Below are 15,721 nucleotides of genomic sequence, written 5' to 3'. Positions count from 1 at the left end.
AAGGCAATTTATTAGATGAGAAGAGAATGAGACCCCATCTCTTAAATTTACTTCAGTCCAGGGTTAATTGTATCAATAGCAATGGTTTGGGTTTTTTATTTTGCTTGTTTATTTTTGCCTTTTCCCACACCCCATTCTCCCAGGCAGCTGTGGCAGTTATTAGCGGGGCAGGGAAATAACACTGATGAATTCTGCATCTCCAAACGTCCTAGGAGGCTTTAAAGCCCATTTCATGCAGTTAGTTAATCGGGCAGCTCGTTAGGCCCATTCCTGGACCTCACACATGGCAGTCTAATAGCAGGGATAGCTGTGGAGAGGCTGGAGGATGGGAGGGCTCCAGGAACTGGCTCTTCAGCTGGAGTCCCATGGACAGGCACTGCCTGGAGCTAGTTGGAGCTCCCAGCAATGCCAAGCAGTGCCAAGCACTGCCAACATCCCTCTGGTTTTGCCAGTGCTGTTCTCTGGCTCTGCTGGAGCAATCCTCTCCAGACCTTTGTTTACTCACTTGTAAAAATACCTATTACCAACCTTTCTGCATGTGTCATAGGTCCCATTTGATCTGCTCTTTCCCCAGATTCTGTTCCCAAAACTGCTAATTATGCAAAAAACCAAGGCGCCCTTTTTAACAGCTTCCTGCTCATTGAGAGCTGCAGGGGCAGACTTGAAAAGGAGGGTTAGTGTGGGTCAGAACTCAAAAGGCAAATAGAATCAGAGAGATATTTATTTATTATTAAAAGAAACCCACAGTCTTGTCTTGATGGTAAAGACTGCTGTGATGCGTCATGGAGTGGAGTTCTTTTTCGGAGTGGTGGTTTAGGGCTGGGATACTCTTGGAGGGTTTCATGAAGGCTCAGTGAGGGGATTTTATGAAGATTCAGCAATTAAGATGCCTCTGCATTATAATTTCTGCCAAATATGTAAAAAGACTTACTGTGTATTCACTTTACAAGTAAACTTACTCTTTCTAGAGCTTTGAAACATGAGGAAACCCCCAGCTTCAAAACAGAAACACATGTATGCACTGCATTTCCCTTTTTGCAAAAGGCCTTTTCTTTCCCTTCTCTTGTCATGACAAAAAGGCTTAATTTTTTTTAGCCAGCATAAGGGAAGAGGGGGAGAGTCATTAAAATGCAGTTCTTTCAATTACGTCCCGTTATTTGTCATCTTTATTGCTTTTCTATAGTTTTCATTGCACCTTTAATAGCAAGCCTGGTCAGAAAAGGTGAGCTGGAATGAGAACGCACTTGGCTGTGCTGCCGTCAGTGCCTGGGAGCTGTGCTTGAATCCCAGTCCCTGTAGATTTTAATGTCCCTGCAGACTGCTGGCAGCCTGCTTCCAGCTGTGGCAGGCATGATGCAGTGAATTGCTTTTCAATGTTCTTTACTCAAATAGGCAGTAATTACAAGCTTAAAGAGGTTTAGTGGTCCAGTAAACTACATAATCACCCCTGAATTAGCCTGGGCTCATCAGTTGCAGTCCAGCAACCTCAAGTCTGCTGTTTGTATGCAGGCTTTATCACGTAGCAACCTGAGCAGCAGGTGTGGAACAGCAAGAATCCCCCATAAACACAACTGTCTACTGGGGACAATGATCTCTAATGAGATGAGGCTACAGCATCACTGTAATTTAAGTGGGAAAATTAACGCCAGAGAATGTGCACTACTTCCAAGAGTCTCTGCTTCTTCAGAGAACAGCGGTGTTTTCCTGGCTTGGTTTTTTTTTTTTCTTTTCCCTCCTTCTTTCTTTTTTTTTTTTTTCCCAGATCTTTAAATACATCTTTCTCTTTTTTTTTTTTTTTTTCATGAAGAGCACATTGTGGTTTTGCTTATAAGCTAAGTGGTCTTTATTCTTTTACAAGGATATGTTGTGAATATTTAATGGTGGACAGGGCATCTGTTCAAGGACTTTCCATGCCAACAAAGCAGCATTGCAAAATAGCAGCTTTATCTTTTCATTTCCTTCCTCAATGGTAGTTTTCTTTTTTGTTTGTTTTGTTTTCAAATAGAAAATGTAAAATAGAATGTAACCCTCCTCATCTTGGTGCTGAACCATTGGCACCTTGATGTGTTGGTTGCCTTGAACTCTCTTTGTAAGATGGCTTGGCCCCTTCATGAAAAAAGGAATTCAAGCTCCTGGCAGGAGGCAGTTTGCTAGGTGGCTGCTCCTTAAGGGTGCTATCACCTTGGGAAACCTGCTTAAAGCTCCTGCTCCATCCGAAATCCTTAGGTTTATATTAGGCATCTGGCTGAATACAGCAACCCTCCATCAACCTGATCACACAGTTGTCTAGAGTAGGGGATGGAGGCATGGGGATGTGTTTTTATCCCTCACTTACAGAGGGAGCTCCAGATATAAGGAGGACAGCTTGGGAAAAAGAGGAAAAAGCACAAATAAAAGCTTTCAGTTTAACTCTATGGGATTACAACTGCTGGCACTGGCGTTTCCCAGAGATTGTAGAGTTGTTTCCAAGCCCACCTGTTTAGAAAGTCATTTGAGGTAGATAAGGACACTGACTTATTGCTGAGAAAAGGCTTCTGGTTAGGAGATATTTACCTGGGCTAATCTGTCTTAGGCTGGCTCTAAAAACAACAGCCGTGTTTTTACAGAGTTATCAGGTAGTCGGGATTTCCTTTGGCGTGCCGGTGATATTTTTTCTTCCTTCCCAAAAGCTGCTCACCTAGGGAAGGCTGGGGTTTGCCTTCCTGCCTTTTCACAGCTGTCTGATAAAAATGTTGGCTTAACTGAAAAGCTGGGTTTCAAGGCTGTGAATTTTAGCTCTAAGGCGGTTGCAGTCAGATGATGCATTTCCTCAGTTCCTTTGGTGTTGCTTGGCTGTAGTGTTTCATAGTTTTGGCTGTGTGCTGCATTTCGAGGAGAATTTCGCTAATCTTTTGGATGCAATTTTTCTTTTAATTTCCCTGTCCTTGGTTAGTTTTGGTCTGTGAAAGAAAAACAGTAAATAACAATAATAAAGAAAAATGGCAGAGGATGCAAAAGCGCATCACCCAGGTCACTTTAGCACAAATAGTCTTGGTCCTAGAGTAAAAAATCCCTTCTTAAGTGTATTAAGCAAAGTTAATGTGTATGTGCAAGCTGTGTGTGTGTGTGTGTGTGTGTGTGTGTTCTGTGTGCACATACATACAGGCACCAAAGGAATGTTTAACATGGGAAAAGCTCCACTCAATTACCCAGGTATGGTGTGGGAGTGTCTGCATAGGCTCAGCTTGAACTGAAAACCAGCAGGAACCAGAGTAAACTCCAAACACTGAGGTCTATCAGAGTGTCTCCAAAAGGAAATAGCAGAAGCACCATTGCTTGGACTAGCTAAAGCGCAACTGGAAAAGGCAGTGGGTAATAATATATGGTATGGAAGGAATAATATTGTAGCAGCCAGGAGATGGATTAGATGAGTTAAAAGGTTTTTCCATTTTCTGACTTCTGTAATATCCTGTGCAAGGGATGATCTGAACTTTTTTTCCTTAATGAGTGCTCACATTATGAGTAATTTGATGGGGCCACCAGAGAAGTATTGGCAGTGCATCCTAAGCCATACCATGTCTCTCCATCAGCCTTGGAAAGGGTATTTATGTTAGTGAGTGCCAAAACTTGTTCACAGACAACTCTTGCAAGAAAATTATTTACAAAAGGGCAAATGGGAAAAAAGGAGAAGCTTTTTTTTCCCCCAGCATAACTTCTTCATTAAAAAGGGTCGCAGTTGCCAGTACCTCTTTTCCCTCCTTGTAAACCCCCACAAAGGAAATGTCTCCTCCCCTCCTCTGCCTGCAAACCACCCCAGCCCCTGTTTAATCAGGTTAGCTGTGAACACACATTCAGATTTTGAAATTTCTGGGGTATTGGCTCTCTCTTTTACACTTTGCACTTGCCTTAGGAGAGTCAGGTTCTGCCTCCTTTCCTCACCTTTTATTTTTTGGCAACGTTTCCAAAGCAGCCTGCAAACCCTTTTGTAGGGGGAGCAATAGGCAGTGTCTCAGAGCCCATCTCATAGGGATGGGCTGATGCAAAAGCCTAAAGCAGCAGCTTATTGGCCTTGCCATAGGGATACAGGCAAGTCAAAGCAATGCAGCATCTAGTCACACTGCATATTTTGATGCATTTTTGACTTTAGAAGACCAAGCTCATCTGTTGATTTTGTGTTCATAGTTTGCAGTTCAGTAACTCTGGCAGCACCAGGATTTATTAAAAGTAATGCTACGAGAAAGGCCTTACCACAGGGATATTAAACTATTATAATAAGTTGAGGAAATATTTTCTTTTGAAGGAGGAAAAAGCGGGCTTTGTCTGCAGCATGACCGTGTCATACGGACTATGTTTTCTTGCTGTGCTGAAAAAGCAACAAGGAGCTTGAAATGCTGAAGCCAGCTCACAGTTCAGTAGCATTATCAGGCTGACTCACTACTCTCAGCCAAGGAAAAGACTGTGCAAACTTTGCACAGGCTTTTTTTCCTCCCAGCCTCAGAGATGCATTTCTAATAAAACAACTTCCTTCTCAGTGTTTTAGTATTTCCTCCAATGTGCAAGCCAATCCCACGGGATAAACAGGATCGAGTTTGCAGCTTCCGAGTTGAATTTTTTCCTTCTCCCCCCTCCCTACCAGGTCACCTCAACTTGGCAACTTTTTTTACAGCCTTGCCTGAATATAAAGCAGGTCACAGGGATGGTCTATAAACCTATTCAGGCAGCCTGCAGAATAGGCAAGGGGGCTCCACGCGTTCTCTTTATCGCTCCCTCTCAACATGCCGGTGGCCAGTGAAGAAAGGAGGTTGCAATCTTATGACTTCATGGATAGTGATCCAACCATTTTTTGGCTACATTTTTAGTGCAGAAACCCCCATTATTCTTTAGGAGGCAAGAATGTGTGAGGATCTAGGACTCGACTGCTATAAATTCAAGCTCTGTTCTTAGACTACACCATGCACTGCTTTTGTAATGCAAATGGAAGGCACAAAGTGTCCCTTTGATAATGTGCAGTCAGGAGACAAAAAAAGCATTCACTGCAACAGTAAAACTAATTCATAAAGCTGAGAGACAATAGGAACGGATTATGGATATGAAAAAAAAAATAGTAATTTCTCGTAGATCAACTTGATCATTAATGTAAACAGTTCAAATGCAAAAAAGAAGGAGGTTGGGGAAGGGGAGAGACCGGCATGGCTGTGCTGCCACCTTAGCTAACCCTAGACAAGTTTGAGTAAAGCAAGAATTTAGAGTTCAGCATAAAGTCAACGTACAGTTTGTCACTGGAGGGCTGATCCTTGGGCTTTATTCTGGATACTGAGTTAGGCTGGGTTTCTCTTCAGAAACAAGAAAATCACAGTGTTGGGATTTTTTTTCTGTTTTATTTTGATGTTAGAAAACAGTTAATAAACACTCCTGGGGCATAAATTTTAAGGGGGTGATTTCTCTTCATCACCTCCCAGAGTTTAGCTCAAGGTCGTCTCACCTTGGTGCACTACACTGAGCTCCGGAGGAGGCAGAGGGCTGGAGGAAGGGGATAAAAGGGCTTCCGAAATGGTTCTCCCGGCACGGCTCAGCCAAGCCACGGCACTGCCACGATAAGGGCAGCGCTGGATGGCTGCCACAGGCTCCTCCTAGCAGGACATGCAGCCTTTCTCTCGGGGATTGCTGCTGCCTCGCTGCTGTAGTAGAGCTGGTTGGCAGCCGTGGTGTTGAGCCGGTTCGGTGCCGTGAGGAATTAGTAATTTGAGGGGTGAGAAGGGCAGGATTATTTTCCCATTTTTCTGGCAACATTATGATGCACTGCTGTCGCAGAGGAAGAGAGGAGGGAGTGCTGTTGATGCCGGGTTACAGATAAGATAAAGTTATCGCTGTCCTGGCATCCTGCATTTGCTGCCTGGGGTAGAAAATTTGAGGAAAGGAGTACGTTTGGACAAGGTGTAACATTAAGAGACAACCTTGGATGCTTTCCATCTGTACCTAATGGAGACTTTACCCACCATCTGTAGTCAAAGGTGATTAAAAAAAAAATCTTATTGTTTCTTTTGCTAAAAATGCTCTCAAGCTGCATTAAAAAATGGGCTTTTACTAAGGCTACTGCTCGCCAAATATCATTCATAAAACAGTGATGAGAAAATATGATGGAAAGTTAAATTTTTCTCTCTGTCACTTTGATTTCTTTGTTACTGCTAAAATGACTGCTCTGACTCATATTTTGCATAGTTATTTTTACCTTTTCAAACGTTCCTTAACTGTTCATATTACTCTGGGCAAATCCCCCAGGGATAATTTTCATTTGCATGCAGACTTTGATGGTGTTATTAAGCAATCACTTTCTGTACTAAGTCATTATTAAAAGTAATACCACAGAGCCTCAAAAACACATTAATGGTGCCAAACAATCCACATTTCAATGCTAGATTTATGGAAAGGGAAAAGCACAAGGTCTTATATCATTCAGTGGATGCTGCTCTATAGCTCTTGTAGCAGCAGCAGGCTTGATCAGAAAATATCACACCAAATTCAGAGCCCTTATCTGTTGTCAGCCTTATTTCTTTAAATGCCCTGTTTTGGTTTGTTTGTTTTTTTTTTCAACCTGCCTGCTTTCTACTTCTTTTTCCCCTTGGATTTACCCTTTTCCTCTGGCCTTGGCAGGAAAGCCTGTCTGCAGTCTTCCAGTATACACAAGCTGGGCTGGTTCTGGGAAGGAGGGTCAGCCTTCCCCTCTGTAATCACTGTTTTATGGCTTTCACTGGAGGTGTTAATGCAGATCAAATGGAAAACAGTCCAGCATGAGCGTTACAGCTTCTCATGCTGCCCTGCATACGGTCCCAATCGTTAATTCTTATTATAAGACCTAAAGGTAATTTTGTTTGCTCTCCTAATGCATTGCAGCTCTCCCGGTGGTCCAGTGTCTCTTTTCTCCAATTCCCATCTTGATCAATTGTTTGCAAATAATTAAGCTTTTAAGAGATAATAGTAGGAGCTAATGTGCACAACAAAGTAAAGGTCTCAAGTCACTGTTTATTGAACAGTTTGCCTTGATATCCCAAAGTGATCCAGAGTAATAGGTGGACTTGTCAGCTGGAGTCACTGCAGTGGTTTTAGTAATTCTTCCTTATATATTTATATATTTAGTAAAATTATAGAATATCTCAAGTTGGACAGGACCCATGAGGACCAAATCCAACTTTATCCTCTTCACATGACTACCTTAAACTTAACCATTTGACTAAGATATATTTTATACATATTCATACAAATATAATATTATCTATACACACAATATATATATATATCCATATCTATGTGCATTTGTCTGTATTCCTTCAAACAGCCATTATTAGAAAGTTTTCAGAAGACAGCAGTCATTCTTGTGTAGGTGGGGTAAAGACCAACAGCAACAGTTTTGATTGGATTTCCTATTCCTTCATAAAATGGCAGTTCTCAGGGTTTCCCTCTTTCTCTCTGTTGCAATGTGATGTCTGCCTTTGCCTGTAGCACAGGCCTTCCAAGCCCTGTGGGTGGGAATGCAACAAGGCTTTGAATGTTTTTATAGCAACCTAGCCTGTGGCATGCTGATTCTTTGTCAAGTCATTTCTATTATTTTATTTTATTTTTAGTCTACAAAGGAACAACTCATATGAAAGCTTATATAATAATGTTGCTTAGTGTTTAAGATTACTTTAAACCACACCGAATCATAGTTAAAAAGCCTGCCGCATTGTGACCCTTTAGCTAAGAGGGATTAGCTGTGTGAAATCCCAGGCTGTCATGTGATTATGGCAATTACAGATTTATCATGAAATTAAAAGTTTATGCTGTACGAGGATATGAAAAAAAAAATCAGATGACCTTAGACATACCACAATTTGAGGAATTAGTAGTTTGGGACTTTAATTATTTTTACAGTGACAATATTATTTTGATGGCTAATTTTATCCAGTCTTGTCTATTAAAAAAAAATGTCCAGAACAATTGAAAATTGCTTAATGGAGACAGACTTCTCAATTCCAATAGCTAGAGGCTGTCTAGTAATTATTGCTTGCTGCATGAAATTAGACACAGTTTGTTCAATTACTTAAAATTAGATCACATGTAAGGTGGCAAAGCAAAATAAGGAAAAAAAAAAGAAAATTCTGTCCTCGCTTAATAGTAAAGTAATGAAATGAGAAGTAAGCTGTAAAGATGAAAATGTTACAAATCATCTCTGTAGGGTTTGGAGTTTTTTCATCGAAGGGAAGAAAAATGTTATGTTCAGATAGATGGACCATGAGTATGACTGTTGTGGATGAATGTGTGTAGAAGGCAGACGGTAAAATACATGCTGCATTTTTGCATGTGTGAAATGCAAATTGCCCATAAAAAGAAGACACTTCTTTCCCTCTGTTTTTTACTTCACAATTCTGGAGCTGTTTCATGTACACACAGAAAATACAAGGGATGGTCTACAGGTGTGCAGGTCATCTGTGAGCTTCCTGCCAAGAGAACAGTACTTTTAAAATAATTGAAAATTCCTCAACATTTTTGGGTGAAAAAATATAAAAAGTCTCTTTTGGAGCTGATGGCCATGGTGGTGGGCTTTGAAATTGATATATTGAGTTAAGAGAAGTTGCTGAAATTCCAAGAAAAATCCCTCTTTGGTAATGTGAAGTGATACTTGCATGTAACATAGCCATGAGAAGTCAGACTATGCTGTTTACAAAAATATGTAAAATCTGCCAAATAGCTGTAATACCAATAAGCTTGTGGGATTTTATGAGGTTTTAAATTCTTAAGCTTTGCAAAGTTTCAGTTTCATGTAATATTACACTGAAGAATACATCCAGAGAATAAGGGAATTTTTTGGGGAAAAAAAATGGATGAATATGTAACAGTAAATACTTTGTCACAATCACCTGTTAAATAGTGTTGGGATAGGACTAACCAGTTATATCAAATGACCTTTATTGAAATACTACTACGCACCTTGCAGCAGTGCAGCTCTGAATTAGATATGTACTGAGACCTGGGCATCCGGGTTAGGAGCTGAACCAGTTCCTTGAAACAGGACTTCTCCTTGAAACTGTTACATTTGCAGTATTTGGCCATTCTCTTTTGTGACAGTGACAATTTTGCATAGATGGGAAGGACAGAAATAATATTTCTACATTTCAGATTTGGTTGTGGTTTTTTGCTGTTGATTTATTAAGCAATCTGTATTCATGCAGAAGTGAATTTTCTGAGAAAGCAAATCAAGTTCTCACAAGAAACTTATGATTGAATCATAACATTATCTTCAATTAAAAGGAGTATTTATTTTCTGTCTCTTAGGATTAGCTCAGCACAGCTATGCTAATGTCAGGCAAAAATGTGCTGATTGTTGACCTTGCATTGGCCTGTGTTCAAAACACAGGCATTTGTTTATGTTCAGGATGCTGATCTTATTTGCAAATTATTTTGGGACACTGGCAAGTTTTGCCTTCACTATCTCAGAAAACTATCTGAGAAGTTTTGCCTTCACTATCTCAGAAAACTTCACTATCTCAAAAAATCAGTGTGTTTTAGTTTTACTGAGAAGCTCTTTATCACATTCTTTGTTGTTCAGTTAAAAACAGAGAAAAGAGAAAAAAATAGATTATTTGACTCTAATCGGTCATTTGAGACAAGTACAAAAATTTTTCAGCTAATGCAACAAATATTCTTCTCAAGTATCAAGGTACTGTCAGTATCCTAAGCAGTTATTTCTCCACTTCACTAATCTTTATAATTAGCTTGTCTTTTACTGCCATTAATTAAGTGATGTAGTAGCCCATTAATAATTATAAACGAGTGACACACCTCAGCATATTTTCATATTTTCACCTTTCAATAATAGATGTCACACTTCTGTTTTAGTTTGGTTTGTATTTTTTTTTAATTTAATATAAAAGGTAGGCAAAAAAAAGCACATTGTTTTAAATGTTTGTATTTATTTTGGTGTCTTATAGCACCCTTACCCTTCAGAAGAGCAGAAAAAGCAGTTGGCACAAGACACAGGGCTCACTATACTTCAAGTGAACAATTGGTAAGTAATTTTCCTTAGTGTTTCTATATATGGCCACTGGCACCCTCTGGCTATTCCTTTGGGGACACACCTTGCCCTTGTTGTTTCCCTCCCCAAAAGTTTATTGATACAAAAGGGATATAACCAGGTGAGTGGTTTCAGGTGTAGAGGGTATGAGGTTTGCTACTGTATTTTATTTTCCCATCATTTGGGCAGATCTCAGTGTATTCATATCTGATACCAGTCCTCTTTCTGGCTGAGTTTATCTGTTCTTCAATTGGAAGGCACATCCATTTGCAGGACATTGGTCTTGGAAGAGGTTGAGATGTCAGGGACAAAACAGGGACAATTGGTCCCATTTCTGCTGAGCATGTTGTATTTGGGGTTGCTGTCATGATTTTTATAGTGTAGTTAGAGAGGTTTTTCGTTTTGACTGACACCCTTGAATCTCTTTATCAGTTTGTTTTCAAAATCCAGTTTATGAATAAACTTTGAGGACAATCTGGTTCTTTGCTGCCAAAGTACAGTGTGGAGCAACTTAATTTATTTATTCCAGCTAAGGGGTGGTGGAGCCCCTGCTCTGTTATAGTAGTGATTCATTTGAAGGAAGTCAGGATCTGTGCTGTCTCTGCAGTGGATTTTGGGTTGCTAACTGCTTAGGGCGTGGTGAAGGCAACCAGTGAAAATTACCTGTGATTTAAGTATCATGCAGCAGCAAACCTCTTTTAAAAAAAGTTTGATTTATTACCCTTTGATACTGCATCGAAATGTGGGTTCCTCTCACTATCCCAGAACAAGTGTCATACTTGAAGTGTACTGCAATCTAATACCTTGTAAAACTAAGTGTATCTAATTAATTGTCCTAATATATTTAGATTAGTATTTATGATGGGAAACCTTATCCTCTTTGAAGTAATACCCAGAAAATGGTCAAGGCAAACAGCAAGCCTGCTGGGGAAAAGGGAGGGAGGAATGCCAGTTTGCAGACAAAAGTTGGTTGGTTTTTTTTTCCTGTTCAATAAGTGTCAGAGATTAATATTACTGAAGCTCTGATTACATGGCCTAATCCATTTTAGTGAATAAATTTGGTCTTGATGTCCATTGCACCTACATTAACAAACCTTCTTCTCTTAGAGAGCGTAGGAGCCTATGGGAGAGATTTCAGATATATTAAACCCCATTACAGAAAATGTAATTTCTGTCAATATAATCCCATGTATTCTTCAATTTAGTACTTTAGAGATAACAAGCTACTTACAATATATTTGCCTTTGGAGGATTAATTTACAAAGTGCGCTATCTGGGAGACGCAGGCGGGCTCACATAAGCATAGCTTGTAAGGGTTATCAATTTCTGTGACCCCACAGCAGCCCTGGGAGATCAATTTTTTGAAGCCCTTTAAGACGTTGAATAAAGGAAAATACCAAATACTTAGTGTATATGAAGTATGCTTCAAACATACTTAATTTAAAATGGAGGAATAAAAGGCATAAAACATAAAATTTACGTGTTACGAGGTAGTGCAACCCACAGTATTTTGGCTCAGCCAGAAGAAATTAGTGTTTACTTCAACTTTACATTCTCCAGCCTCTATCCAGGTGTTACCCTAGTTTGTAGGGTTGTCCTTCAGTTTCCATCTCAGTGGGTGCTTTGGCCTACTGAGAAGCTGTGGGTACTCATCAGGGTCTTGTTTAACGATGGGATGGAGAACGGGTATGTTGCTCCTGTGGAGTCTGGGAGTACAGGATTCAACATGGACAAATGTGTCAGTTTGGGATGGTCCATCAAAAGAAATCTTTCAAGATGATGAACATAGGATGGATTCAACTAAAGGTGGTGGAATTTCTCCTGAGTGACTTTCAGTAGGTTTTCTTTCAGGTTTTTTTCCAGGGTGTTTTTCAGTACCCATCTCTCTTCGAATATGAGGAGTTTTTACTTTGGCTTTGTGTCAGGTGTGTTCTTATAAGTTCCTTATGTGCAAAGAAAAAAAAAAGAGGTCAAAATACATTATAACTGAAGTCTTGTGGATGTAGGGCAGACTTCCTCTACTTGAGCTATTTCTGTAATTCTGCTGTGGTGTTACAATTGTATAAATTATTGAGACAATTCTCCTTCTCTCCCCTGAGGTGCAACAATTTAACACTATAGAGGCAATGGGGCTTTCTTAAATCACTGGGTGGTGGGCAGAAATGCCAAAATATGGCAGTGCAGCCCCTGCTTTTTGTAATGGATGTTAAGGAACAAGGAGACTGTGAAGCTGTTGCTGAGTGTGCAGGTTGCACGGGGAATACCCAGCCATTAGGTGACCAGAGAGCTACTCATCCCCTCTCAAATACTGGAGGCTATGGAGCAACCTTCTCAAACATTTTGCTGGATCCCTTTTCTTCTAAAGCAATGTGCACAAGAAACTCTTCCTACCTAAATGTTTTGCTGCAGGGAAGAGCTAGCATATAATTTCTGGTTAGTTTTGCCCTTCTTAGGCAGGCTCATAAGTCATTCAGCCAGAACTCACAAAAAAAAATTGCCTTCCTCCTTAGATTCTTCCAAACTTGTTAACACACATGTACATTTTTGTATTAATGATGAGTCATTGTAAATCACTGTTGCAGAGATTAAATAAAATGCTGAAGGGCAGGCTGGGTGCAGATCAGTCATAAATTATTGGCAGCAACACAGCATGTGGGAATACATGAAATGTGCATGAAAAACATAAACTCATGTCTGGTAGCATGGTCGTTAGCCCAGACTGGGAATGCTGGATTTTCTGGCTGGAATTAGAAGTTTGCCACAGACTAGTCAGTGAAGAGAGCATTTGTTTTCTGGAGACTGAAAGCATTTAAACAATTTTTTTGTCATGTTTTGAATGCCTTTTCAGTATGTGCTGGTTGCATGCTTCAGTTTTGTGCCGTAATGAAAAGAAATGTTGATTTTCACATATGGACTGCCCTGGTGCTGGGGCTCCCTAGGCTGATGTACATAACTCCTGTTGATGTGGAGGAGTCACAGGAATGGGGTGATGATGTGAGATGTGCCAGAAAATATATCCATGAAAGGGCACATACCTTTAAAAATACCACCTTTTACCATGACCCTTTACATTGGGTTATTTTATTTTTTTAAGAAATTAAATAATCCACACAGAGGATTTTTCCCCTTTTTTTCCCCCACATGACAACTTTACTTGTGAATCACCAGTGTTGCCTTCTAGGACCGTCTTTTTGCCTCAGTCAGATGTTTCTCTTGTGGGAAGAGGGAGCCCTTACCCTGCTGCAAAATAAAAATAAATCTGTGGAAGTTAGGAAGATAGCAGAGTTCAAATGCCAGTAGTCTAAATGAATCATTCAGGTCTCTGTCATATTTGTTGTTTAACCCCACAGCAGTTTAGTGTTCCAAGCACAGTAACATGAGCAAGAAGGGGCACTTGTATGATGCCTATATGGACATGGTGGAGACCTGAACAGGTACAGGTTAATAAGGTGCTTTTCCCAGGTGATAAAAGCAATGAATTGAAATATCCAGGTGTGATCCAATCACTTCTTACCTCAGCTGAGAGCCAGTCAGGCTATATTGAACAATCTATACGGTTTTCTTGTTTACTACATCCCAGCTGAATCCCTTCCCATTAAGAGCTAATGGTAAATAATTACTGGTGGTAGTCTATGAAGAAGAGAGAGCAATTCTAATCAAGGGCTGCATTAGGTGTCAGATGCTTGTTTATGTTTTAGAAAAGTCTTGGTGCACACAGATAAGATGTTTGTATACTTGTAGAATAATGTGCCTATATAACCTCCCTATATGTACATGTCTTAATGTGATTGTCTCTCTAAATAGTATTGCATCCAACTGCATTAAAATGATAAAAAAAAAAAATTGAGAATTCAAATCCTTAAAGGTCCAGCCTTTATTAGGTGTTTCCATTCTGCTTTTTTCAAGTACCCTTGTGCTATCTAGGGCACAACCCAGACAATGCTGGAGCAGCTAGTCAATATTTTATCTTGCCCTCATTCTTCCGTGCTTCGTTTGTTGAGCTGTATTCAAACCGCGCTTGAAGATGGAATTAATAATTACTGCTGGGCGCTTTTCTGTGGCACTCACTGCTGTAATATCCAAGTCTTTCCCTGACCTCCATGTGCCTATACATGCATACAAGATTGTGGGTCTGCATGGTATTTTTACAGTTACCCTGCAAAGGGAGAGAAAAATGTTGTCCTGGTTCACAGGGGAAGAAGTGAGGCTCATAGAAGTCCAGGTCACAAGTTTTGGGCTGGTCTGGGACTGTGAGGTGACTCAGAATTATAGCAATTTATTCTCATTTAGGGTCCAACAATCATTGAAACTTCATGTTTCACTGAAACTCCAAGTTTTGAGTGCCTTGGTGTCTTACATTGCCAGTGCCCACTGTTGTGTATGGAGAAGTGAGAAATCAGTAATTTACAGTGCAAGTTTTGTGCTCAATGATTTACTCAGTAGCTCTCAATCAGTCCAAGGAAGCAGCAGAGCTGAACCCTCTTCTCCGGTGCAGTATTTGGCTATATGAACCAGGACTTGCTTGCTTTTCTTCCTGCCTGAGTCATTCAACTTTGTCAAAGATTATAACCTGTAGAGATAGATTTTTTTATTTTATAATGCCCTGGCCTATTCTTATAACAGACATAATTGTCACTGGGATGCTTGAGGCATTGAGCCCTATCAAAAATGGTAGCATGAGCTGGTAACTGAACTGTGATGAAATACATTAAAGCCTAGGGTGCAAGCAACTCTAGTAATATGGTGTCCTAACTCTTGAGTTCTTGATTTTGTATTCTTGGCTTCTTTAAATGTCATTTTTTAATATGATTTCCTAGACTTGCAAAAAACCTCAGAACAAACCCCAACCAAACATATCAGAAAAAAGTATCAAATAATGTGATCAAAAAAATTTTCCTAATGTTATTCTTGGAGTCAGATGAAGTGGATTTTATTGAAACCCTGTAAGAATGACATTTCAAAAAGGCTCCAAGACCAGCCCAAAGATGAGTGTGGAAAATTAGAGATGGACTTGGGATAGAAAGAGCTGATCACCTTACTGTATGCACAGCCAGCTCAGAGCATATAAACAGAAATAATTTATTACTCTTTTAGTCCCCTCACAACTCTCCTCCAGCAGTAAATTTCCTTCTGCCTCCATTCTTTGCTTCTGGGTAAGACTAGTGGTAGAGCTTTGCTGCAGCAGCTGCATGGGGCAGGGGAGGAAATGCTTTGCCATGGCATGGGCAGGCAGAGTGGTGTGGTGGGGACAGGAGGATTCTGCACTTCTCATGGGGAAGAGCTCCCCAGAACCCAGCCATGAATGGGGAACACCACTGGGAAGGGTGTCCTTTCCATCTGCCCGTCCTGGCTTGCAGATGGTGGGGTTAAGGATGGAGCAGATGGGGGAATGCAGATTGGGAGGTGCAGATGGAGAGGTGCAGATGGGGCAGATGCAGAGAGCCCCTGCCTGCCCCTCCACAGAGGGGCAGGGGAAAGAGGAATGGCCTCACAACTCTCCGCCTTTTGGGAAACAGTCCCAGGCCCCTCTTTTCCCTCTGTGGTTTTTATATCATAGCATACCAAGGATTTGGTGCATCTGAAGCACACCCAAACACCCCCAAAACCAACTGATACTGTTGTCTGGTGTTTCCCATGTGTTTAGCCCCATTCCAGACCCCTGGAGGGGACCAAACAGCTCCTTCCTGGGGCTGG

The 15,721-nt window shown here is 40.6% G+C and overlaps 1 protein-coding gene across 3 annotated transcripts in view; it reads left to right on the top strand.

The window, feature by feature from the left end:
• MEIS1 (Meis homeobox 1) overlaps positions 1-15,721 on the top strand; it is a 107,882-nt gene that overhangs the window by 74,894 nt on the left and 17,267 nt on the right. For all 3 annotated transcript variants that reach the window (XM_054514267.1, XM_036380097.2, XM_036380098.2), the window contains exon 9: positions 9,945-10,021. In XM_054514267.1, the coding sequence (XP_054370242.1) occupies positions 9,945-10,021 (77 nt within the window). The remainder of the gene's footprint in view (positions 1-9,944; positions 10,022-15,721) is intronic.

Source organism: Molothrus ater, chromosome 3 (assembly GCF_012460135.2).
Source record: "Molothrus ater isolate BHLD 08-10-18 breed brown headed cowbird chromosome 3, BPBGC_Mater_1.1, whole genome shotgun sequence".
Classification (NCBI taxonomy): domain Eukaryota; kingdom Metazoa; phylum Chordata; class Aves; order Passeriformes; family Icteridae; genus Molothrus; species Molothrus ater.
Note: the sequence above shows the minus strand (reverse complement) of the source record. Positions and strands in the feature narration are given on the sequence as shown.